The sequence below is a fragment of the Mobula birostris genome, chromosome 7 (genome assembly GCF_030028105.1).
Source record: "Mobula birostris isolate sMobBir1 chromosome 7, sMobBir1.hap1, whole genome shotgun sequence".
Taxonomy (NCBI): domain Eukaryota; kingdom Metazoa; phylum Chordata; class Chondrichthyes; order Myliobatiformes; family Myliobatidae; genus Mobula; species Mobula birostris.
The window spans coordinates 176,936,053-176,960,933 of NC_092376.1; the positions used below are offsets into that span (position 1 = coordinate 176,936,053).

At 50.2% G+C, this 24,881-nt stretch overlaps 1 protein-coding gene across 1 annotated transcript in view; it reads right to left on the bottom strand.

Moving 5' to 3' along the window:
* Nucleotides 1-2,430: 2,430 nt before the first annotated feature.
* The window catches only part of gemin5 (gem (nuclear organelle) associated protein 5), a 74,064-nt gene continuing 51,613 nt past the window's right edge, over nt 2,431-24,881 (bottom strand). The window contains exons 18-28 of the mRNA XM_072264144.1: nt 24,235-24,357; nt 23,476-23,571; nt 22,148-22,285; nt 21,046-21,193; nt 17,939-18,058; nt 16,627-16,837; nt 13,842-14,105; nt 10,294-10,456; nt 7,327-7,963; nt 4,456-4,543; nt 2,431-4,030 (exon numbers count right to left, since the gene is read on the bottom strand). Of these exons, the coding sequence (XP_072120245.1) occupies nt 3,857-4,030; nt 4,456-4,543; nt 7,327-7,963; nt 10,294-10,456; nt 13,842-14,105; nt 16,627-16,837; nt 17,939-18,058; nt 21,046-21,193; nt 22,148-22,285; nt 23,476-23,571; nt 24,235-24,357 (2,162 nt within the window). The 3' untranslated portion in view covers nt 2,431-3,856. The remainder of the gene's footprint in view (nt 4,031-4,455; nt 4,544-7,326; nt 7,964-10,293; nt 10,457-13,841; nt 14,106-16,626; nt 16,838-17,938; nt 18,059-21,045; nt 21,194-22,147; nt 22,286-23,475; nt 23,572-24,234; nt 24,358-24,881) is intronic.

Here is a 24,881-nt window from a genome sequence, read left to right on the forward strand (position 1 = left end):
ATTTAGGAATCGGAGGGCAGAGGGGAAGAAGCTGTTCCTGAATTGCTGAGTGTGTGCCTTCAGGCTTCTGTACTTCCTACCTGATGGTTGATTAAAGATTAAAGTTTGTCACGAGCCTTGTGACCCATCAGGCCGGTGCTTATGCCGGTCTCCTCTACCTGATGGTAACAGTGAGAAAAGGGCATGGCCTGGTGCTAGAGGTCCTTAATAATGGACCCTGCTCCGTGAAGATGTCCTGGGTACTTTGTAGGCTCGTACCCAAGATGGAACCGACTAAATTTACAACCCTCTGCAGCTTCTTTCGGTCCTGTGCAGTAGCCCCTCCATACCAGACAGTGATGCAGCCTGTCAGAATGCTCTCCACGGTACAACGATAGAAGTTTTTGAGTGTTGACATGCCAAATCTCTTCAAACTCCTAATGAAGTATAGTCGCTGTCTTGCCTTCTTATAACTTCATCGTTATGTTGGGACCAGGTTAGGTCCTCAGGAATCTTGACACCCAGGAACTTGAAGCTGTTCACTCTCTCCACTTTTGATCCGTCTATGAGGATTGGTATGTGTTCCTTCGTCTTACCCTTCCTGAAGTCCACAATCAGCTCTTTCGTCTTACTGACGTTGAGTGAAGTTATCCATGCTGATTCACGAGCCTTATGGTTGTAGGGTAGTAACTGTTCCTGAACCTGGTGGTGTGGGAACCTAAGGCTCCTGTACCTCTCTCCTGAGGGCGGTAAAGAGAAGAGAGCAAGGCTTGGATGGCGGATGCTGTTTTCCTGTGACAGCACTCTGTGCTGATGTGCTCAATGGGGCAACAATGCATTTTACACCCTCCCAGCTGAAAACACCCCGCAACAGATCACAACCATGTACCCAGTTGACCCTCATCAATTTTTAATCTACTCACTATTGAGTGCATCCTATCTGGATATATCATGGCCTGGTACGGCAACTGCTCTGCCCGTGAATGCAAGAAAATGCTGTTACAAGAATCACCCCTTGAAATAATGGTCAGGGAGGCAGAGAGAATCTCTAATTACTGATAAGTACCATAGAAGAACACGTGAACTTAGACAACCGAACACCTGTAGGCACACCTACCAACTCTTGCTGACCTTCCATGAACAGTCAAAGAACAGAAAATGTAATGTCAGTTAAAAAGGAAAACAACAGGAATTCTGCAGATGCTGGAAATTCAAGCAACACACGTAAAAGTTGCTGCATTTACCAGCAACTTTTATGTGTGTTGCCAGTTAAAAAGGAGTTTATTCTGCTGGCCACATGTTCCTTGTAGTCCCGTTTCCAATCCCCACACGTCAGTGGGGCACCTCACATCCACGATGGTTGGTCTCTAATCACCATCTTCTATGTGAAGACCTCTGCTTTTATACTAATTTCTTACCAATTCAGATAATGCATTCCAGTGTCACTGGCTGTAGATTATGTGTCTAACCTTTAACGCTTTTTTATTGTCTCTGCTCCAAGCTGGCATCCATTTGTTGCCTCTTCCCAGCAAGTGATACTCAGTATTTTATGGCTCTTTGTTCTCAATCAGCAACCAACTTGAATCACGCAGGGCAGATGCAGACCCCAACAGTCACGAACCTGCATGTTATATCCAACCAAGGAACATCTCACAAATAACTGCTAATTTGGCAGTGATCCCTGGTGCAGCAGATGACATGGAACATCATTGTATTGACTTTAAAACACTCATCAAACCAAGTGACTGACTCACAAAATGGAGAACAGAGTCTCTTCATAAGATGGCAGCCTCCATCTCCTTCTTCATGGTAAGAACAAAGACAATTGGTCTGTCTGATTCAACTGAAGTATAGACTAGTTCTCTTTGCCAACACTACAGAGAGTTGTGGACATAGTTCAGCACATCACAGAAACCAGCCTCCTCTCCACGGACTCTGTCTACACTTCTCACTGTCTCAGTAAAACAGCCAGCAGAATCAAAGATCCTACCCACCCCGTACATTCCCCCTTCTCCTGTCTCCCATCAGACAGAAGATACAAAAGCCTAAAAGCACATCCCACCAGGCTCACTGTTATCAAACCATTAAATAGTTCGCTGGTACGGTAAGATGGATTCTTGATGTCACATCAACCTCGTTATGACCTTGCACCTTACTGTCTGCCTGCACTGCACTTTCTCTGTAACTGTGACACTCTATTCTGCATTCTGTTATTGTTTTACCTTGTTCTACCTCAATACACAGTAATGATCTGAGCTGTATGAACAGTGTACGAGACAAACTTGGACATGCGAACTTTTTACAGGTGGTGCTGGGACTTGACCTCTGAACTCCGACACGGCATGCTGAAATAGCATATACAAGACATGGTTTTCACTAACCTCGGTGCCTCGGACAGTAAGAAACCGATCTACCAAGCCAGCGGCGGGAGTGCAGAAGTGGCAAGAGCTCAGAGAACTGATGATGCAGGGATTTTTTTTATTGATTTCTTTTGTTAGTACAAAAACAGGATATAGTTAAAACCTAGAAAACTCAAACCCAGCAGTCCACACACAACTCAGAAACAGAAGAGAAACCCCTCCGTCCGGAATCAACACACACCCTGAATCTTAAATCCACTTCAATCTGTCTCCCCTGTTTGATCCACGTTGGAGGGAGGTCCAAGATGACATGGGGGGGTGGGGGGGGGAGTTTAGTACAAGGCAGATCCTTCGTCTCACACACACACACAAGTACACAGCTCTCTGTTGAAGGGCCTATGGGGAACCATATCTTAGGGAATGAATAACAGATCTCCTGATTTTCTGAAGAGATCGGCACCACAGAGATCCCTAACTCTGATCTCCAACCAACCCCGTCGACTAATGAGAGGGTTCCAAAGAGCCGCTTGGGCAGGGTCTCTCTTGTGAGATCCTGACGGGTCCCAGTACACACTGGAAGGATGGGGATGGTGGGAGGGAGGAATGGTGAAGAAGTGGGGGTGCAGTGTGGGAGAAAGCAGAGGCCTCTGTGGGCCACGGAATTCACCCCTTCCTGTCGGTGTTGCTCTCCAGTGCTTGCTCCTTACTGCCGTCTAGTCTTCACTTGGTGGAAGGACAAGCTGGACTAGAACAACATCCCATGTACAGACCAGGACACTCAGGGACTTGGTCAATATTATAATCATTTTGTGACTGTTTTCCTGCTATTGTAACCATACGTACTACGTGAGCAGTGTGCCGCTGGTAATGTGTTTTTCACCTTGGCCCCAGAGGAATGCTGTTTCATTTGGCTATACTTTTTGTGTGGCTGAATGACATTAAGCCTGAACTTGAAGAAATCCAAGATACAAGATGGATTGAACTCCCTGGATTTAGGAGAGAGGTCAAAGTCCTTTGAGAAAAGATGTGGTACTGTGAATACGAGGCGTTATTGGTTGCAAGTGTGTTTCTGTACCACGTCAGGGAGGTTCCAGGCTCGGAGTGTGGGGAATTCTGCTCAGATCAGTCAGCCTCCGAAGAGGCAGCTCGAGGCCTGGCTGAGTTCAGCAGCTAGGCAGAGGTCCAAAGGTTCACTCAGCACATCTGCACTTCATGTCCACCGGCAAGTGTGCGGGGAGAGTCTTTTCCACTCTGAATTCAGGGAGCATCATTAGTCCATAAATCCCACTGTGGAATTCCCAAATCCATGAGAGGTGGAGAGGGAGAGATTGTAACAGACCTCAAAACTCAGGGTCCATTCTCAAAGTTCCCGTGGTTCTCTCAGACCGAGCGCAGCTGACGGTATAACCCATGCTGCAATTTGGAACCCAAGCACAATCGCTCGATCCGATGGGAGAGCAGACACTCCCAAGAGTTGCTCCAGATCCTGGGAATTTCGGCCCTGACACATCTCCATCTCAGTCTGTATCCCGCCGGAATTTTCGGACCATCTGCTGCACCTTGGCCGTGCCGTAGGTCTGAGCCAGAGATAGGGCAGATTCCCGGAGAGCAGGGGGCAGCAGGGAGGGGGCGACAGAGTCGATGGCAAGGAGGACAAGGCAGCAGTCAATGACATCCGGGAAGGAGTAACGCTGGAAGAGAGGACAACACAGGGGGTCAGGACATTCATGGGAGAACAGCACACACATCCACAGAAACCCCTCACTGGCGTCATTTTAGCAAGGGCTGGGATGGGAGGGTGGGATTCGGTACAAGAGGGCAGAGCAAGAAACCCAACTGAGCCCCTCTCTGGGGCTGAGTGCAGAGATAAAAGATGACATGTCAGGGTGGGGTGTCAATGGGAGTCTCTAGGGGGGTGGGCAAAGGCAAGGAGGCGGGGTAGGCGAGGAAGGTGACAAGGGAAGGAGTGTGGACAGGGTAGGGGCCACGAAAAGGATGGAGGGGAAGAGTGCGAGGGATGAGTTGGGTGAGGGAGGCGTGGAAGGAGTTGAACAGGGAGACCCCCTCCTCCTTCGGGCCCGCCACCCACGGTAAAACATCGATCACCCCTTCTCACCTTGACGGCCTCGTCCATCTCCGCCTGCTCTCGGCTGATGTCCTGCAGCTCTCCCATCAGACTAACCATGGAGACAGTCCCTTCCTCCCTGCAGAGGGGACAGGGAGAGTTTCCTTTAAATACCGCCCGTTCCATCCCTCACCCCTCTGTGCTGGCTCCACCGGCAAAACGGCCCAGTGGAAGACAGCAGATTCTGTAACTTACACAAGATGACCCATGCCACGGGTCTGACAGCCGAGGCCGTGGTCAGACTTCGGCCTGCATTCTTGTACCCAACCATGAGGCTGGACAGGACAATTAATTAACAATTAATGGAACTGTGTGTACGACTGGTAATAGTGGCATTATCTGTAACTGTTGTGAGTAAATAATTGACGTTGTGGGAATGTGTTGTGTTTTAGTGAGATGGCACTGAACTTTTCAAATGCTTTCTCAAAATTTGTTTCGCTGTCTCCTTCGCTTTTTCCATTCCCCTCTTACCCCTTTCTCTTCTCCTCACCTGTCCATCACCTCCCTCCGGAGCTCCCCCTCTTTCCCTTTCTGCCAAGGCCCACTCTCGTCTTCCATCAGATTCCTCCTTCAGCCCTGTACCTCTTCCGCCTGTGCCCAGCTGAGACTGTACAAGACGTTGGTGAGACCATGCTTGGAGTTTTGTGTGTAGTTCTGATCTCCCAGCTGTAGGAAGGAAGTTATTAAACTGAAGAGGATGCACGAAAGCTTCACAGGGATGTTACCAGGACTGGAGAGCTTGAGTCCTAAGGAGAGACTGACAGCATCTCTGGAGGTATTACTTTGTGAAGGACTTGTAACTCTGTGGCATTGCCTGTAATCTGTAAGACTGTTGTAAATAACTAACAGACATTGTGGGAATGTACTGTGATGTTTTAGTGAGATGGAGCCAAACTTTTCAAATGCTTTCTCAAAATTGTTCAGCTGTCTCCTCCCTTATCAACTATCCCCATTCTGGCTTTCCCTCGCACCCCTTCTCTTCTCATCTGCCCTAAACCTCCGTCTGATGCCCCTCCTCCTTCCCTTTCTTCCATGGTCCACTCTCCTCTCCCAAATTCCTTCTTCAGCGCTGCACACCTTCCACCCATCATGTCCCAGCTTCTCACTTCTCTCACTTGTCACCTGCCAGCCTCCCCCACCCACTCCCACCTTCTTCCCCCTTCTTTTCCAGCCCTGATGAAGGGTCTCGGCCCAAAATATCGACTGTTTATTTCCCTCCATAGATGCCGCCTGGCCAGCTGAATTCCTCCAGCACTGTGTGTGTGTTGCTCTGGATTTCCGGCACCTGGAGCCATTTTCCCTGGAGCGAAGAAGGCTGAGCAATGATCTTATAGAGATTATAAAATCATGAGGGGTGCGTAGAATATAGATGGCCAGTCAGCGGACAACCACTGCTCTTTTCCCTGGGCAAAAAATGACCAATGCAATGGGGCATAATTTTAAGGTGATTTGAGGAAAGTTTAGGGGAGATGTCAGAGGTCACCAGTATTTTATTTAAACCCACAGTGTAGGGGGCGAAAGGAATGCCCCGCCAGGGATGGTGGTAGAGGCAGATACATTAGGAACATTTAAGATACTCTTAAGATGACAAATCTGTTGGAATTCTTTGAAGAAATAATAAACAGGATAGACAAAGGAGAACCAGTTAATGTTGTGTACTTGGATTTTCAGAAGGTCTTTGACAAGGTGCCACACGTGAGGCTGCTTAACAAGCTACGAGCCCATGGTATTACAGGAAAGATTCTAGCATGGATAAAGCAGTGGCTGATTGCCAGAAGGCAAAGGGTAGGAATAAAGGGAGCCTTTTCTGACTGGCTGCTGGTGACCAGTGGTGTTCCACAGGGTTCTGTGTTGGAACCGATTCATTTTACGTTATATGTCAATGACTTAGTGATGGAATTGATGGCTTTGTTGCAAAGCTTGCAGGTGACATGAAGACAGGTGGAGGGGCAGGTAGTTTTGAGGAGGCAGGGAGGGTACAGAAAGAATTAAGACAGATTTGGAGAATGGGCAAAGAAGTGGCAGATGGAATATAGTGTTGGGAAGTGTATGGTCATACACTTTGGTAGAAGAAATGAAAGGGTTGATAATTTTCTAAATGGAGAGAAAATACAAAAACTGGGGTGCAAAGGATATTGGGAGCCCTTGTGTGGCATTCCCTGAAGGTTAATTTGCAGGTTGACTCTGTGGTGAGGAAGGCAAATGCAATGGTAGCATTCGTTTCAAGAGGACTGGAATATAAAAGCAGGGATGTAACGTTGAGACGTTATAAAGCACTGGTGAGGCCTCACTTGGAGTATTGTGAGCAGATCTTGACCCTCTTCTTAGAATTGAATTGAATCGAGTTGACTTTATCTCTTACATCCTTCACATATGTTACGTCTCCGTTTAAATGTGCAATGTGAAATCATTGTAATTTATAATAGTACAGTAAATATAATATAGAGTACAGTATAATATATGGTGCAGGTTAACGGGACTAGGCAAAAGAACAGTTTGGTACAGAATAGATGGGCTGAAGGGACTGTTTCTGTACAGTAGTGCTCTATGATTCTATAAACATTGCAGGCCAAAGGGTCTGTACTGTAGTATTGTGTCGCAAACCTCAGCCAAGGACCGAGCTCTCCAACCCAAACTCAATCCCCAGTCCTGAAGATGGCCTGATCTCAGAGAGGAATAGCCTACACAGTCAATCCCTTATCCCCCAGACAGATTGGTCCATCAATCCCTTGTAATGTCCACACCAGAGAACTCACCCAAGCTCAGATTGCTTCACTGACACTCAAAAAAAATCTTCCCTCACAGAGGAGGGTCCCTGCACCGGGAATATGCAACCGATTATCCCAGCTTATGACTGCTTACCTTAATGGGAGCTCCTGTTCACAGTGGTTCGAGGTGGGTCTTTCCTCGGATGTCGCCTTTGATGTGTCATTGGGTGCCAGTTCTGGCTCAGGCTCAGTTCCAGCCCCAGGCTCGGGCCCAATCTCAGTCCCAATGTTTGCATTGGGCCCAGGCCCAGCCCCAGACTCGGTATCAGGCCCTAAAGCTGGCTCACTCTTGGGCCTAGGCATGGTCCCACTCTCGGGCTCTCTGTCACATTGAGGCCCAGTCTTCGGCCGGGGCCCACTCTTCTCTGCCTCGGTACCAGACGACTGTCTCTGGTGAAGGCTGACCAGTATGGCCACTGCCTGCTGGACCTCCATCGTCCTCCTCTCAAGGGCCTGCAGCCGGGCGTGCTCCACTGACAGCAGGAGGCCGCAACGAGCCAGGAGTTCTTGGGCCGTGCCGCCGAGTACTGGCCCACTGCTGCTGTCTGCGGGCAACTGCTCCGGTCTCTCCTCAGTGCTGCTCTGCCATGTTCTGGAATGTTCTGCACACAGCGCCCACCACAGCTCGTAGAGCTGCCCGTAACAAAGGAAGGCTCGCAGGCTCCGGAGGGCAGCAAGGCTGAAAGGTTCAGGGGTCAGCTTAGCCTCCAGATCAGGTATGAAATCTGCCCCTGGAGAGAGAAAGGGAGAGGGAGGGGGAGGAGAGAATGTGTGTAATGGGATACTGCAAAGAACCCTGATGTTTAACTGTATCCTGGTTGTGTGAGTGATGGGAGAGTATGGAGGGAGTTTCATCCTGATCTTGAGTGTGTGATGGGAAAGTGTAGAGGGAGGTTCACTCTGTGTCTAATCCCGGGAGTGAGTTTCACTCTGTGTCTGACCGCAGGAGAATGTGATGGGACAGTGTGGAGTGGGCTTCACTATGTCTGACCCAAGAGTGTGTGATGAGAGAGTGCAGAACGAGCTACACTCTGTGTCTGACACCGGGTGTATCTGATGTGATGTGTGGAGGGAGATTCACTCTGCATCTGACCCTGGGAGTGTGTGATGGGATGGTGTGGAGGGAGGTTCACTCTGCGTCTGACCCTGGGAGTGTGTGATGGGATGGTGTGGAGGGAGGTTCACTCTGTGTCTAACCCCGGGAGTGTGTGATGGGATGGTTCAGAGTGAGTTACACCCTGTGTCTGACCCCGGGAGTGTGTGATGGGACAGTGTGGAGGGAGCTTCACTCAGTCTGACTCCGGGAGTGTGTGATGGGACAGTATAAAGGGAGCTTCACTCTGTGTCTGACTCTGGAAGTGTGTGATGGGATGGTGTGGAGGGAGATTCACTCTGTGTCTGACCCTGGGCGTGTGTGATGGGATGGTGTGGAGGGAGGTTCACTCTGTGTCTAACCCGTGAGCGAGCTTCACTCTGTGTCTAACCCCGGGAGAATGTGATGGGACAGTGTGAAGTGAGCTTCACTGTGTCTGACCCAAGAGTGTGTGATGAGACAGTGTAGAACGAGCTACACTCTGTGTCTGACACCGGGTGTGTGTGATGGGACGGTGTGGAGGGAGCTTCACAGTGTCTGACCCTGGGAGTGTGTGATGGGACGGTTCAGAGTGAGCTACACCCTGTGTCTGACCCCGGGTGTGTGTGATGGTACAGTGTGGAGGGAGTTTCACTCTGTCTGACTCCGGGTGTGTGTGATGGGACAGTGTGGAGGGAGCTTTACTCTGTGTTTGACCCTTTTTTTTTAAATATACAAAATATTTTTATTACAAATTCAGCGCTATATATACAAAACAGTGACTAACACAATTACTTTACTACAAATAGACAATACACATTAAACTAAAATGTCTCCATCTCTGTCAATGATGGCAATTACCCCCCGCGGAGCCCAACGGTCACGGAACGCCTCCATGGTCGCCATGGACAGCGCGTGTTCCTTCTCAATATCTACCCAGGCACGAACATACCCCCTAAACATTGCCAGGCAGTCTACCCGGCCAGATCCTCCCGCCACCCGTTTCCAAGACCCACGGTTGGCTGTTTTCGCCCCCCCAGGAGCAAGTTGACAAGGACATCCTCATCCCTCTGTGCCCCCCTCCTTACTGGATGATTGTATATAAATAGGGTGGGGCTAAAATGCAACCAGAAGGTGAGAAGCAGCCCACGCAAATACGCAAAAAGGGGCTGCAGCCTCACACACTCCACGTACATGTAGTACATGGTCTCCTCCAGCCCACAGAAGTGACATTTGGCTGGAAGATCGGTGTACAAACTAAAGAACTTATTGCAGGGCACCGCTCTGTGCAGCAGCCTCCACCCCAGATCCCCCAGGTGCTTGGGAAGAACTCCCTCATAAAGGGACTTCCATTGGGGACCTCCCTCACCTCCAGGTGGAAAGACCGACCGCCATGGCGTGTCGGGACGGTGGACAAGGGCTAGGAAGTGGAGGGTGTGGAGTTGCAGCCCGTAGAGGTACCCCCTACTTGCATCCCTGAATGGGATTGTGGTTGTTGAGGAGAGATGGCTCAGGTTGTGTGGACTCGGCTCTCTCTTGGATAAGATTGCGGGGCCTAGGCCTGACAAGCAGCTCAGCCTGAGTCGCTCCGACATCCATTGACATAGGGCAAGGGTCGGCCAGGACTCCACCCTCTACCAGAGGAGGGGATTCCCGGCCTGAGGCGACCATGTTCCAGACTCTCAGTACGTCCTGATAGAAGCCGGGCAGACTCCGCAAAGCAGCACGGCTGACGCCCGCCGGCGGTAGCCGCATCTCATCGTGAAGACCGCAGCCCCTCCGGAGGAAGAATGATGCCAACTGACATCATCGGACCCTGGGAGTGTGTGACAGGACGGTGTGGAGGCAATTTTATCCCGAGAGTATATTAACGGGTCAGTGTAGAGCAGGTGTTCCCAACATTTTTTAATACCATGGACCCCTACCGTTAACCGAGGGGTCTGTGAACCCCAGGCAGGGAACCCCTGGTGCAGAAAGAACTTCACTTACCCTTTGGGAAAAGCACTTTGCCGATTTCTTGCATCAATGTGAAGTTTCCAGCGCTGAGACACCGGACAAGAACCTTCAGCAGGGTGACAACGGACTCGGCGTAGTTGGAGAGCAGCGTGCAGGACAGAGCCAGGCTCAGCTCGTGAGACATCTGCAGCTGTAACTGGGAGACAGGGGTTTCCGAGTCACTGTTGGGCTGAACTCTGACCTGGGGATTGCGGCTTGTGCAGGGGGTACGATCGGGGAGGGGGCAGGAAACCAAGAGCCCCACCCCACCGCCTGGATTAGGGAGTGTGTCTTATGAGGAAAGATTGAGTGAGCTCTAGTTTCCTCTTTCGACAGGAGAATGAGAGGTGACTCGGCAGAGGTGTACAGGATGATGATTAGCATAGTTGGCAGCTCATCTGATCTCAACCCTCCGCTGCCTCGCGTCGATACCCACTCATGGGGAAGGGTTTGGGAGTAAACCCTGGAGTTGGCATCCGAAAGGCAGCCCTGCGTGGCACAGATAGAGTGGACAACAAGGCCCTCTGTTGGTCGAGTTCGACCATAGCCGTATATTATGTCATAGCCATTCACATGATACACACGCCAGGGGTGTACAATATGGAGAGCAAGCAGTGCCCGTGTAGCAGGCTCCCCCTCTCCACACAGCGGATGAATCCAAATTAACGGCAGAGACCGATACAGTTTGGTATCAGTGGCATCACAGGAGTTGCCAGTCAGTGTCGAACTCAACGTAGGACTGCACTAGGGACTCCAGTTACGGGTTTTTCCCCAGGGTTTACTCCCGAAGCCTTCTCCACGAGTAGGTACGGTTACAAGGCAGCAGAGGTTTGAAATTGGGGTTTTTCTCCTTCTGGTTGAACTGCCAACCACGTTCAACGACCCCCATCTGCCTGAAGCGACTTGTTTTAAGACGCCAGTAACCTGCCTTTGCCCCTTCTCCTGTCAGAAACAGTTCTGCTGGGCTTAGTGGCTAAGGCACACATGAAGGCCAGGAGCTGGACTTGGTTGTCAGAGGCGCACACCATTAGGAGCCTTTTATAGGTAGTGGGAGATGGTTCCCATTACCACCCCCAGCTGTAACAACCTTAAGGAACTGAGTGATAGAATGGACAGCCAGAGACTTTTTCCCAGGGCAGAAATGTTAGTACAAGGGGGCATAACTTTAAGGTATTTGGAGGAAAGCATAGGGGGAGGTGGCGGAGGACTTTTGGGGACCTTGGCCGGAGATGGGAAAACTAGTAACCTGTCACATGTACTGAGGAGCAGTGAAAAACGCCCTGAATGCCATCCAATGCAATCACCTCTTCACATCAGTGCGCTGAGGTGGAACAGAGGAAAACCAGAACAGTGCGGCACCAGAGATCCTTGCAAACTTCTGCAGATCTGTGGTGGAGAGCGTTCTGCCTGGTTGCATCCCAGCCTGGTCTGGAGGCTCCACCGCACAGGATCACACGAGGCTGCAGAGGGAGGGTTGTAGACCCAACCAGCTTCATCATGGACACAATCTTGTCCACCACTGGGGTCATCTTCAGGAGATGGTGCTTCAAGAAGGCAGCATCCACCACGAAGGACCCTCGCCATCCAGGATGTGCCCTCTTCTCATGACTACCATCAGGGAGCAGGTACCAGAGCCTGAAGACCCACACTCCAATATTTTAGGACCAGCTTCTTACCCCCGCCATCTGAACTGTCTATGAACACTACCTCATTATTCCTGTTTTTGCACATTTTTTTGTAATTATAGTAATTTTACGTCTTAACACTGTACTTCAGGTGCAAAAGCACAAATTTTACAGCCTGTAAAAGGGTTCTTACAATAAACAGAAGTTCTGCAGATGTTGGAAATCCAAAGCAACACAGACACACACACACACACACAGACAAAACTCAGCAGATCAGGCAGCATCTGTGGAAATAAATAAACCTTCGACATTTTGGGCCGGGACCCTTCTTCAGGGCTGGAAAGGAAGGGAGGAGATGCCAGAATATAAAGGAGGGGAGGGGAAGGAGGATAGCTGTAATAGGTGGGGCCAGGTGAGTGAGAACGGTAAAGAGCTGGAGAAGGAGGAATCCGATAGAGGGGACAGTGGACCATGGGGGAAGGGGAAGAAGGAGGAGACCCAGAGGGAGGTGAGAAGAAAAATAAATCAGAGTGGGCAATAAAGGGTTGGGGCGAGGGGCAAATTTGGTTACCAGAAGGAGAAATCGATATTCGTGCCATCAAATTGGAAGCTACCAAGACAGAATAAAGTCAGAGTCATAGAAAAGAACAGCACAGCAACAGCCCTTTCGGTCTACTGCCCGCTCCTCTCCACTTTAAACTGCCCACTCCTATTGACTTTAAACTGCCCGCTCCTATCCACTTGGCCAAGTGGTTAAGGCATTCGACTAGTGACCTGAAGGTTGTGAGTTCGAGCCCCAGCGGAGGCAGCATGTTGTGTCCTTGAGCAAGGCACTTAATCACACATTGCTTTGCGGCAACACCGGTGCCAAGCTGTATGGGTCCTACTGCCCTTGGACAATATTGGTGTCGTGGAGAGGGGAGACGCAGCATGGGCAACTACCGGTCTTCCATACAATCTTGCCCAGGCCTGCTCCCTGGAGAGTGAAGACTTTCCAGGCATAGATCCATGGTCTCGCAAGACTAACGGATGCAAACGTCCCATCCGCTTTAAACTGCCCGCTCCTATCCGCTTTAAACTGCCCGCTCCCGTCCGCTTTAAACTGCCCGCTCCCATCCGCTTTAAACTGCCCGCTCCCATCCGCTTTAAACTGCCCGCTCCTATCCGCTTTAAACTGCCCGCTCCCATCCGCTTTAAACTGCCCGCTCCCATCCACTTTAAACTGCCCGCTCCCATCAACCAATCTGAGGTGTTGCTCCTCCACCCTGAAGGTGGTCTCGTCGTGGCACAAGAAGCAGTCACAGTCACAAGTGGCAATGAGAATCAGGATTAATATGTTTGACCACTGGGAAGTTCTGCTTTTGGTGGATGGAGCTCGAGAAAACAGTCGCTATATTTATGATGGGTCTAAACTGGGGGGCCAATGCTAATAAACCCGACTCGGATCCTGAAAATTCAGAATAAAGTGTTACACCTACTGAAAAAGTGCAGTGTGGACAGGCAGTAAGGTGCAAGGTAGAGTGTTGGGTCATTTTACAGTACAAGGTGACCAATCAATATAACAGTTGGGTAGAAGGTGTCCTTGGGCCTGGTGGGACGAGCTTTCAGGCTTTTGTATCTTCTGCCCGATGGGAGAGGGGGGACGAGAGAATGTCTGGGGTGGGTGGGCTCTTTGATTGCGCTGGCTGCTTTACTGAGACAGTGAGAAGTGTAGACAGAGTCCATGGAGGGGATGACCCAGGAGTTAGTTGAGAGGGGGCTTCCTGCCTTCTTACATTTGGAAAACCCATTGACATTTGGCCCAAGACTGAGGAAGGACAGAGACAATGGGGAGGTGCTGAGGGCTTTCTGAGGAGGAATAGGCAGGGTGGAGTGAGCTGGAATGGGACAATGACCAGGAGAGAGGAATGCAGTTACCAGTCTAGCCGGTGTGTTGGCCGATGCCTCAGGGTACACGGTGGTCCTCAGCTGGCTGTGAGCCGCCTCCAGCCGGCACTCGTCCACCATACTGACTCCAAACTCGCTGCTCCAGACGGTCAGCATGGAGTCGATGAGGCTCCCCTCCGCATGGAGGCTCCAGCGGTGGTAATGCGGAGGGTCGATGCTCCTCCAGAGGACCAGCTGCTTCTCGGCCAGGCTCCTGTACAGCAGCTCGTAGGTACAAAGCACCAACCTCTGACCCTGTGGACAAACACGTTCACACACTGAGACCCTGCCGCAAGAGCCCAGGAGGAGGAGGAAGAGTCCAAGTCTCTAAATCCCTCAAGGTTGCTGCACAAGTCGATAGGGAGGTTGAGAAGGCGTCTGATGTGTTGGTGTTCATTTTTAATTTATTTATTGAGCTGCATTGTGGAACAGGCCCTTCGAGCTGTGCTTCATAGCAACCCCCCCCCCCCAATTTAATCCTAGCCTAACCACAGGACAATTTACAATGACCAATTAACCTACCAGCTAGAACACCTTTGGACTGTGGGAGGAAACCAGAGCACCCGGAGGAAACCCACACGTTCCACAGGGAGAACTTACAGACAGTGGCAGGAATTGAACCCCTCTTATCATCTCGTACACCTCTCTCAAGTCACCTCTCATCTCCTTCTCGCCAAAGAGCACATTAAACCTCTCTTCATAAGACCAGCTCACTAATCCAGGCAGCATCAGAAAATCATAATCATAATCATGGTAAATCTCCTCTGCCACCCTCTCTAAAGCTTCCACATCCTTCCAGATCGGAACACAATATTCCCAGTGTGGTCTAACCAAGGTTTTATAAAGCTGCAAAAGTCCTCAGGGCTTTTGGACTCTGAGGCCTACACACACTAAGCCTTCTTAACGGCCCTGTCACCTTGCGCGGCTGCTTTGAGGGATCTGTGGACGTGGACCCCAAGCTGCCTTCTTGAGCCAGTGCAGTCGCTGAGGCTGCTGTCTCCCAACAATGCTGTCACGGAGTGAGTTCCACGGTTTTGACCCACAGCCAAAGCCACACAGCAGGGAAACAGGCTTTTCGGCCCATCGTGTCCATGCTAACCAAGATGCTTTCCTCAGGTTATCCCATTCCCCGCATTTGGCCCACATCCATCTGACCCCTTCCTACCCACTGCTTTCTGTTAAATGTTGTCATTGTACCCATCTAAGACGGCGGTGAACCATGGTACCGGTAAAGGCATTCAACAAAAGCAATGCGGTGTGCAGGATCACCTGGGGATGTAAACTCTCAACTCAGTTACGGGAACACAGACTGGCGGTACGGAGACATGATCCACTGTCGCTGATCTCAGTCCATGAAGACCGAGAAGGGCACCACTTTAACGGGGACACCACGGAGGTTCTGGTCCAGGCAAACACAAAGCCGGCACAAGAACCTTTAAGAGCTTTTGATCTCTTCTGATAACTCCATAAACTAACTTATTGAAATAGACGCCCTCTATGAAGCTTAAGAGCCAAAGAAACACTAAACAGTTGAATTCAAAGGTCAACTGAAGGGGCAGTCAATCAGGACGGAGGCAAGCAAACGGGGCCCTCTCTTCACCATTTACACCTCGAACTTCAACTACTGCACAGAGTCTTGTCACCTTCAGAAGTTTTCTGATGACTCTGCCATAGCTGGATGCATCAGCAAGGGAGATGAGGCTGAGTACAGGGCCACGGTAGGAAACTTTGTCACATGGTGTGAGCAGAATTATCTGCAGCTTAATGTGAAAAAGACTAAGGAGCTGGTGGTAGACCTGAGGAGAGCTAAGGTACCGGTGACCCCTGTTTCCATCCAGGGGGTCAGTGTGGACATGGTGGAGGTTTACAAATATCTGGGGATACGAATTGACAATAAACTGGACTGGTCAAAGAACACTGAGGCTGTCTACACCAAGAGTCAGAGCCGTCTCTATTTCCTGAGGAGACTGAGGTCCTTTAACATCTGCCAGACGATGCTGAGGATGTTCTACAAGTCTGTGGTGGCCAGTGCGATCATGTTTGCTGTTGTGTGCTGGGGCAGCAGGCTGAGGGTGGCAGACACCAACAGAATCAACAAACTCATTCGTAAGGCCAGTGATGTTGTGGGGATGGAACTGGACTCTCTCACGGTGGTGTCTGAAAAGAGGATGCTGTCTAAGTTGCATGCCATCTTGGTCAATGTTTCCCATCCACTACATAACGTACTGGGTGGGCACAGGAGTACATTCAGCCAGAGACTCATTCCACCGAGATGCAGCACAGAGCGTCATAGGAAGTCATTCCTGCCTGTGGCCATCAAACTTTACAACTCCTCCCTTGGAGGGTCAGACACCCTGAGCTGATAGGCTGGTCCTGGACTTATTTACTGGCATAATTTACATATTACTATTTAACTATTTATGGTTCTATTACTATTAATTATTTATGGTGCAACTGTAACGAAAACCAATTTCCCCCCGGGATCAATAAAGTGACTATGACTATAAACACGAGCACTCCCAGACGGAAACACCAACGGCGCACCGAGGATGAAACGTCTGCAAGCTAATTGCCATACTCATCTCGTCCACTTCCTCTGGCTGCTCGTTCCATACACCCATCATCCTCTGTGCGGAAAACTTACCCGTCAGGCCCAAAATATCCTTCCCCTCTTCTCTTCTGGTGAAGGAGCTCACGCAGTGCTTCTGGGAGGAAGTTCTTAAATATTTTGGAGGTGTGGTGACACGTTTCCCAGTTGGGACGGACTGAAACTTACCAGCAGACTGTCATTCCCACGCAGGACGAACTGAGCTCCCAGCCAGTCTCTCTGCGCCAGGAGGTCCAACGCACATCTGGAGGAGAGCTGAGAGCACAACTCCCGCTCCCCAGTGATGGAGGCCACCTCGGCCGCCGTCCGCAGAGAAGCCACGTCACCCTTCTTCGCCAAGACCTTTGCCGCGTCGTAGGGCGATTCGGTTGCCAGGTAGCTAGAACAAAGGGAGGCACGGTGAGCGGGTTCGGTTACCGTAGGTGATGCCGCCCCCTGGACTGGCCGCCATGGAAACAGAGTCCGTGGGCCCAGAGTCCTTGTCAACCATCCTTTCAGTTCTCTCCGCATTCCTACCCGCGGCCTTAATTCACTGGCCTTTCATCAAATCCGGGAAAAGTGTGAAACAAAAGGGAGAGCATAAAGGGAATGGCTTTTTACCACAACTCCCGCACGGATTCAGATCACTGGACTCAAAGTCCAGCACGCCACTTTCGAAGGACTATGGAAAGGTGAAATGTTGAAGGGGACTTCAGGGGGAGCTTCTTCACTCAGAGGGTGGTGAGACTCTGCAACCAGCTGCCAGTGGAAGTGGTGGATGAAGGTTCGACTGCAACATTTAAGAGAAGTTTGGATAAGCTCAGGGATGAGAAGGGTTTGGAGGCTGTGGTTCAGAAGGTGGTTGATGGAATTAGGCAGGAAAACTGTTTGGCATGGACTAGACAGGCTGAAGGGCCTGTTTTGGAGCTGTAATGCTCCGACTCTAAATGCTGGAAACACTCGGCAGCATCCACAGGGGGAGCAAGTGTTAATATTTCAGGTTGAAGACCTTTCATCAGAAGATATTGTCAACATAGAACAGCTAGATTAGAACTAGAGGCCATGGGTTAAAGGTGAAAGGTGAAATGTTTAAGCGAACATGAGGGGTAACTTCTCCGCTCAGAGAGTTGTGAGAATGTGGACCAAGCTGCCAGCGGAATTGGTGGATGCAGGTTGGATTTCAACATTTACGAGAAGTCTAGATAGGTGCACGGATGGAGGGATATGGAGGGCTATGGTCCGGATCCAAGTTGATGGGAGTTGGCAGAATAACATTTCATCATGGAATAGATGGGCTGAAGGGCCTGTTTCTGTGCTGTAGTGTTCTGTGGCGACATATGCGACAATAAATAGAGGGGCAATCAGAAAACAACCAAATGGTACGGGGACTATAGTGCAGCCTGAAACGTCAACAGCAAGATCTCACCAACAGAACCCAGGAGAATAAGGAGAATTCGGAGGTCTGGAATTTGGGCTGGCTGAATTACCAGCTCCCACTCACCACTTCGCTGCGATGGAGTAGTGGCCGTCTTTCTCCATGACGCTGGCCCAGTGGGTGTACAGCTCCCTCAGCACAGGGTCGTCTGGCTGGAGAACGGCCTTAGCGAGGGCGATGGCCTCTCTATTGAAACACGATTCACATCTCTCAACAAGGTAGGACAGCATCAAATTACAAAAACACTACCACACAAGAAGCACGGCCAGAGGTTGGGTCTTACAGAAACATGTCCGGGTGGCGGAGGCTGCAGGGAGGGCCGATAGAGGCTTACGAGATTATCAGATGCACTGAGTAGACAGACAGCATCTTTTTCATGCATTTCAGGTGAGGGGGTAATTACAAAGGAGATGTGAGGGGCAAGTTGTGTTGTTTTTATAAACACACAGAGTGGTGGGTGCCTAGGGTGGGGGGAGGCAGAAACATGAGAGACGTTTAGATCGGCACATGAATGTGAGGAAAATGGAAGAATATGGACATTGTGTAGGCAGATGGGATTCATTTAGATGGCTATTTGATGACTAACTTAAATGGCCTGACACAACATTGTAGGCCGAAGCAACACGCACAACACGCTGGAGGAACTCAGCAGGTCGGGCAGCATTCGTGGAAACCAACAGTCAACGTTTTGGGCCGAGACGAAGGACTGAAGGACCTGTTCCTGTGATGTATGTTCTATATGTTAAATGTTCAAAGTAAATTTACTTTCAAAGTACATATATGTCACCATATACAGCCCTGTGAGCATTCACAGTAGAACAAAGAAATACAATGGAATCAATGATAAACTACACACAAAGACAGACAAACAACCAATGTGCAAATACATAAACCGATAAACAGCAAACAAAACAAATAAAATGAATAACCAATGGGAACATGCGTGGTAGAGTCGTTGAAAGTGTGTCCCAAGGTTGTGCTCAGTGAACAGTTCACGTGGAGAGGCACGGTAGTCTACAGCTAGCGGAACACTGTTACAGTGCCAGTGACTCGGGTTCAATTCCCGCCACTGTCTGTAAGGAGTTCGTACGTTCTCCCCATGTCCGCGTGGGTTTCCCCTGGGTGCTCTGGTCTCCTCCCAAGGCCCAAAGACAATGAGGTTCATTTGTCACGGTGGTATAATTGTGCAGAGCAGGCTTGGTGAGCCGGAAATGTCTGTTACTATGCTGTAACCCGAAATAAAAATAATTCACATATAAAATTATGAAAGGGATTAATAAGACAGAGGCAGGAAGTTGTTTCCACTGGTAAACAAGACTAGAACTAGGGGACATAGCCTCAAGATTCGGAATAGATTTAGGACGGAGATGAGGAGAAACTGCTTTCCCAGACAGGAATGAATCTGTGGAATTCTTTGCCCAGGGAGGTAACCTCATTAAATTGATCTAAGACACAGTTCAATAAATTTCTTGCATAGCAGGGGAATTAAGGGTTTTGGGGAGCTGAATTCAGAGCCAAAGGGGGCAGAAGCCAGAATAAGGTGGTGCGGGGAGGGAGGCAGTACAAGCTGGAAGGTGATAGGTGAAAGTGAGTGAGAGAGGGCGGATGTTCGCCATTTCATCACAGCTGATCCATTTTCCCTCTCAACCCATACTCCTGCCTTCACCCGTAACCTTTCATGCCCTGACTAATCAAGAACCTATCAATCCGTGCTTTAAATACACCCAATGACTTCAGCTCCACAGCTGTCTGTAGCAATGAATTCCACAGATTCGCCATCCTCTGGCTAAAGAAATTTCTCCTCCTCTGTTCGAAATGGACATCCCTCTATTTTGAGGCTGTTCCCTCTGGTCCTAGACTCCCCCACCATAGGAAACATCCTCTCCACGTCCACTCTATCTAGTCCTTTCAATATTCGATTGGTTTCAATGTGATCCCCTCCCTCATTCTCCTGATCTCCAGTGAGTACAGGTCCAGACACCAGGGTGAACTGAAACTTCATGCTCACGTGAAGCCCACAGAGTAAACAGTGTACCCAGTGAAAATAGAACAAACAATAGCCGGGGGTGGTGAATGTGTGGAATTCATTGCTGTGAAGGCCAAGTCATCGGGTATATTTAAAGTGGAGGATGATAGTTCCTCCAGTAACTTCTGTTTGTCCCCATACACAGCTTGTCCCATGCAATCTTTCCCCTAACCACCCCACCCCTCCAACAGGGAGCAGGAGATGGAAAGGCAGACAGAGGACATTGTAGAATGGTGGGATGGTCAACTCCCTTGACCAATTTTCAGAGCGTTTAATGGCCCTGGGCCTGCACTCAATGGAGTTTAGAAGAATGAGGGGGGATTTCGAATATTGAAAGGCGTGGAGAGGATGTTTCTTATCATGTGTGTGGGGGGGTGGGGAGGGAGTTGCTAGGACCAGGAGGCACAGCTTTGAATAGAAGGGCGTCCCTTTAGAACAGAGATGAGGAATTTCTTTAGCCAGAGCATGATGAATTTATGGAATTCATTGCCACCGATAGCTGCAGAGACCAGGTCTTTGGGTATATAATATTTAAAGCAGAGGTCGATAGGTTCTTGATTGGTCAGGGCGTCAGTGCTTACGGGGAGAAGGCAGGAGAATAGGGCCAAATCAGCCACAGTGAAATGGTGGAACTGCCTCAATGGGCCGAATGGCCTAATTCTGCTCCTATTCTGTCTGGGTTGCCTCCAACCCGATAGCATGAATATCGATTTCTCAAACTTCTGGTGATTTCTCTCCCCCTTCCCTCCCTCCCCCAAACCCGTTCTCATTTTCCACTCCCCATTCTGGTTCCCCCCTCAACCCTTTTCCCTTCTCCTCACCTGTTCATCACCTCCCTTTGGTTTCCCTCCCCCTTCCCTTTCTCCCATGGTCCACCCTCCTCTCCTGTCAGATTCCTTCTTCTACAGCCCTTTACCTCTTCCACCTATCACCTCCCAGCTTCTTACTTTATCTCCCTGACCCCCCCGGGAAAGCCTGGGGAGGTGGGAGAAACAGGGTTGTGGGAGAAAGCAGGGTATTGGGGGCTGAATGGCCTCAAGATAGCGTTGGGTTTTGTATTCCTCTGCCAATCCAGATCAGTATTAGACCACCCCACCATCGCGATTCAAGAGACAATAGCACGGTAACTCCCACCACCCCCTCCTACCGGAACATCTGGTGGTCCTTCAACAGCTGGACTGCCTCGTACACCCGGTGAATGGAGAGCAGGAGGGTGGCCGCCTTGGTGAAATGCTCCTGGAGACATAGCTGTCTGACAAACGCTTCGACTGTCCGCACCCAAACCGCGTAGCCAGCTGTAATCCAACGACAGCATCTGGATGAAACCCCCTTCCAGACAGAACCCTCCCCCCCAGAGAGGGGTGTCATCCATTTCACGCACCAACACACACATACACAGCACAGCCAGCACGAGTCAGATATGGAGTTAAACTCTCTATACATTGTCCAAGGTCAGGGACGGCACGTGCTAAATACAGAGGGAAGCTCCTGCCACACCGTCCCATCTCTCTCTCTCTCTCTCTCTCTCTCTCTCACACACACACACACATACACACACACACACACACACAGGATAGGGACAGTACAGGTTAGGCACAGAGTGAAGCTCCCTCTACACTGTCTCATCACATCACACACTCCCAGGTCAGGGACAGCACAGATTAGACAGAGTGAAGCTCCCACCACACTGTCCCATCATGCACTCCCGGTCAGGGACAAGGGGGGTTAGATATGGAGTAAAACTCATCACACACTCCCAGTCAGGGACAACACGGGTGAGAATGAGAATAATAATAATTTAGTCTCATTGTTTGATTATTGTGGTTATTTATACTAATTGATTTGGGATTGTAGCACGTTAAAATACTTTCTTTCTGTTTACTGCACAGGATAGACAGAGTACAGCTCCCACCACACTCTCCTAAGGCCTTCGGTTGGATGCAGAGTGAAGTTCTCACCACACTGTCTCATATGCATTCTCACAGCAGGAATAATACAGGTTGGCTACGTCCCTCCCAAACAAAAATGGTTAAAGAACAACAACAAAGGAGGAATCTGCTCAGCTCACAAGGAAAGAGAATGTACTGGCAGCAGCAACGCAAGACTGCATGGTCCGAGTTCAAATCCCACCACAGACTCTGAGTGCAATTTAATTTTTTTTGAAGGAAATATTTGCGTCAGTAAACATCAGCGGGTGTTGGAGAGGAAGAAGGTTCCTATTGGTTACCCGTGTCCGGAAAGAAACTCACCCATGGGTGCTACGGCGACCAAGGTGTCGTTCAGCTCCCCCCTCTCAATGGCCATCTCCAGGGCTCCCTTCACGTCACCTTTCCACAGCAGCAGTTGATAACGCATCTCGGGATGACCCGCCTCAACGTGGTTCCCAGCTGTCGAACAGAAAGCAGAGGCTGGGTGCCGAGAAGTGGCAGCAGGAAACCTAATGGATAAACCTTACAATGTTACTTCGTGGTTTTTGAGAGACTGGGCGAGCTGGGGCTTTTCTCTTTGGAGTGGAGGAGGATGAGAGGTGACTTGGTAGAGGTGTACAAGATGATGAGAGGCAGAGATCGAGTGGACAGCCAGAGACTTCTTCCCAGGGTGGAAATGGCTAAGATGTTAGCGTGTAATTTTAAGTTAATTGCAGGAAAGTGTGTGTGTGTCTGGGGGGGGTGGGGGGGAGGGATGTCAGAGGTAGGTTTTTATTTATTTTTTTTTACACTGGGGTGATGGTAGAGCAACCAATAGAAGAGGTTATAATTTTAAGATGGTAGATGGAAAGAACAGTGAGGTAAGTTTTTTAACAGAGTGGTGGGTGCTGTCAGGGGTGGCGGTAGAGACAAATGCGTTAGGAGCGTTTAAAAGCCCCTTAGGCACATGAATGATAGGAAAATGAAGGGTTACGTGGGAGGGAAGGGTGAGATTGATCTCACCGATTAGGTTAAAGGGTCAACACTTCATTATAGGCTGAAGGGCCTGTATTGTGCTGTAGAGATGAAGATCATCAGGGGTATACAGACAAGGTCGGTGGCCAGTCTTCTTCCTGGAGGTGGGGCTACATCGCTGGCACATGCTAGAAAAACCCTTCATCAGGACTAGAAAAGAAGGGGGCAGAGTCCAGAATAAGAACCTTGCCTTCTGCCCCCTTCCTTTCCCATCTTGATGAAGGGTCTCAGTCCGAACTGTTGACCATTTATTCACCTCCATAGATGCTGCCTGACCTGTTGGGTTCCTTCAAAATTTTGAGTGTGTTGCTCTGGATTTCCAGCGTCTGCAGAATCTCTGGGCACAGGCCTCCCATTTCAAGGACATCTTCAAAAGGAAATGCCTCGAAAAGCGGCTCCCATCTTTAAGGGCCCTCGCCATGCAGGACATACCCTCTTCTCATTACTATCTCATGTAGGAGGTGCAGAAGTAGGAAGACACACACTCAATGTTTCAGGAACAGCTTCTTCCCCTCCGCCATCTGATTTGTGAACAGACATTGAGGTACCTGTTCATGGATTGCATCTCACCGGACTGTGGGAGTCACGTCCCCCCTACCCCCAGCCAGATACAGATCACCAACCCAGGTCCTTACCTTCCTCCTGGAACATCTGGTAGAGCGCCGGTCGGTCCACGAAGAGGCCGAGCTGTATCTGGTCTCCTGACCCCGCCTGCCCGCGGCTGTCAGACCCTGCAACAAGACCACACGTTGGGTGAGTGAGATACTGATGGAGTTGGGAGACACAGACAGAGAAAAAGAGAGATGTGATGGCTGGTTTGCAGAGGTGGAAGCGAGAGAGGGTTGGGGATGAAGAAGAGGAGAGAGCAAACGAGTGCCCCCCCCCCCAATGGGTGGTTGGGACAGAGGGTCACAGAGGGGGTGGGGGAGAGATAGTCCTAGGTGAGGTAGGGAGAGGGAAATGAGATGGTAAGGGCGCACAGAGAGGGGAGAACGGGAAGAGAGATGGTGCTGGGACATAGAGAGGGGAGAACGGGAAGAGAGATGGTGGTGCAGTGCAGGGAGGGGAGAAAGTGATGAGACATCGCGGTGGGCCACAGAGAAGGAAGAAAGAATGGTGGGTCAGGTGGAGGGGTGGGAGAGAGAGAGACCCAGGGTGAGGGCGCTAGAGGCAAGACAAGATTGGGATGTGGTGCTGGGGGGTTAAATGTGAGTGGGATCCAGTGGGCAGAGAGGAGGAGAGAGAAATGGGTTTGGGGGCAGAGAGGGGGATGAGTGAACGTGTGGGCGGGGGGGGGGGGGGCGAGAGAGAGTTGCAGGGACCCACCGGGGGTGGGGGGAGAAGAAGGAAGAAGGGGTTAGCTCCGATGGGGGGGGGGGCAAGCACCCACTCACCCTGTGTGTACAGGATATTGGCGAGGTTGACACAGTCAGCGTGGAGCTCGTCCTTGGTCCTGTGATCGTTGGCCGTACTCAGCGGAAGCATCGACCGGACCTTCTTCTTCTTCACCAGAGCCTCTGCAACACAAACATCGCGGTCAACACTTTGTCCAGAGCTACAGTCAGCACCCACCACTCTGTGTGCAAAAATACCTACCTCCAACATCACCTGATACTTTCCTCCACTCTCCTCAAAGTCATACAGCACAGAAAATGGACCTTCAGCATAAATGGTCCATGCCGAGCACACCACCTTCCCTGCTAATCCCCAGATGCCCATGTTCAAAGTTGAAAGCAGATTCTATCAAAGTACATGTATGTCACCATATACAACCCTAAGATTCACTTTCTTGCAAGCAGTCAGATTCAGAGGATCTGTCCTGGCTCCAGCACGCAAGTGTCACAGGTAGAAAGCACAGCGACACCTCTACTTTCAGAGACGATTGGAAAGATTTGCCGTGTTATCTAAAACTTTGACAACCTTCTTTAGGTGGGTGGTGAAGAATATAATCAGCAGGTTGCAGCATGGCCAGTTACAGAAACACAAATGCCCTTGTAAGGAACATCTTCAAAAATGGTTGATATGGCCTAGTCCATCACTG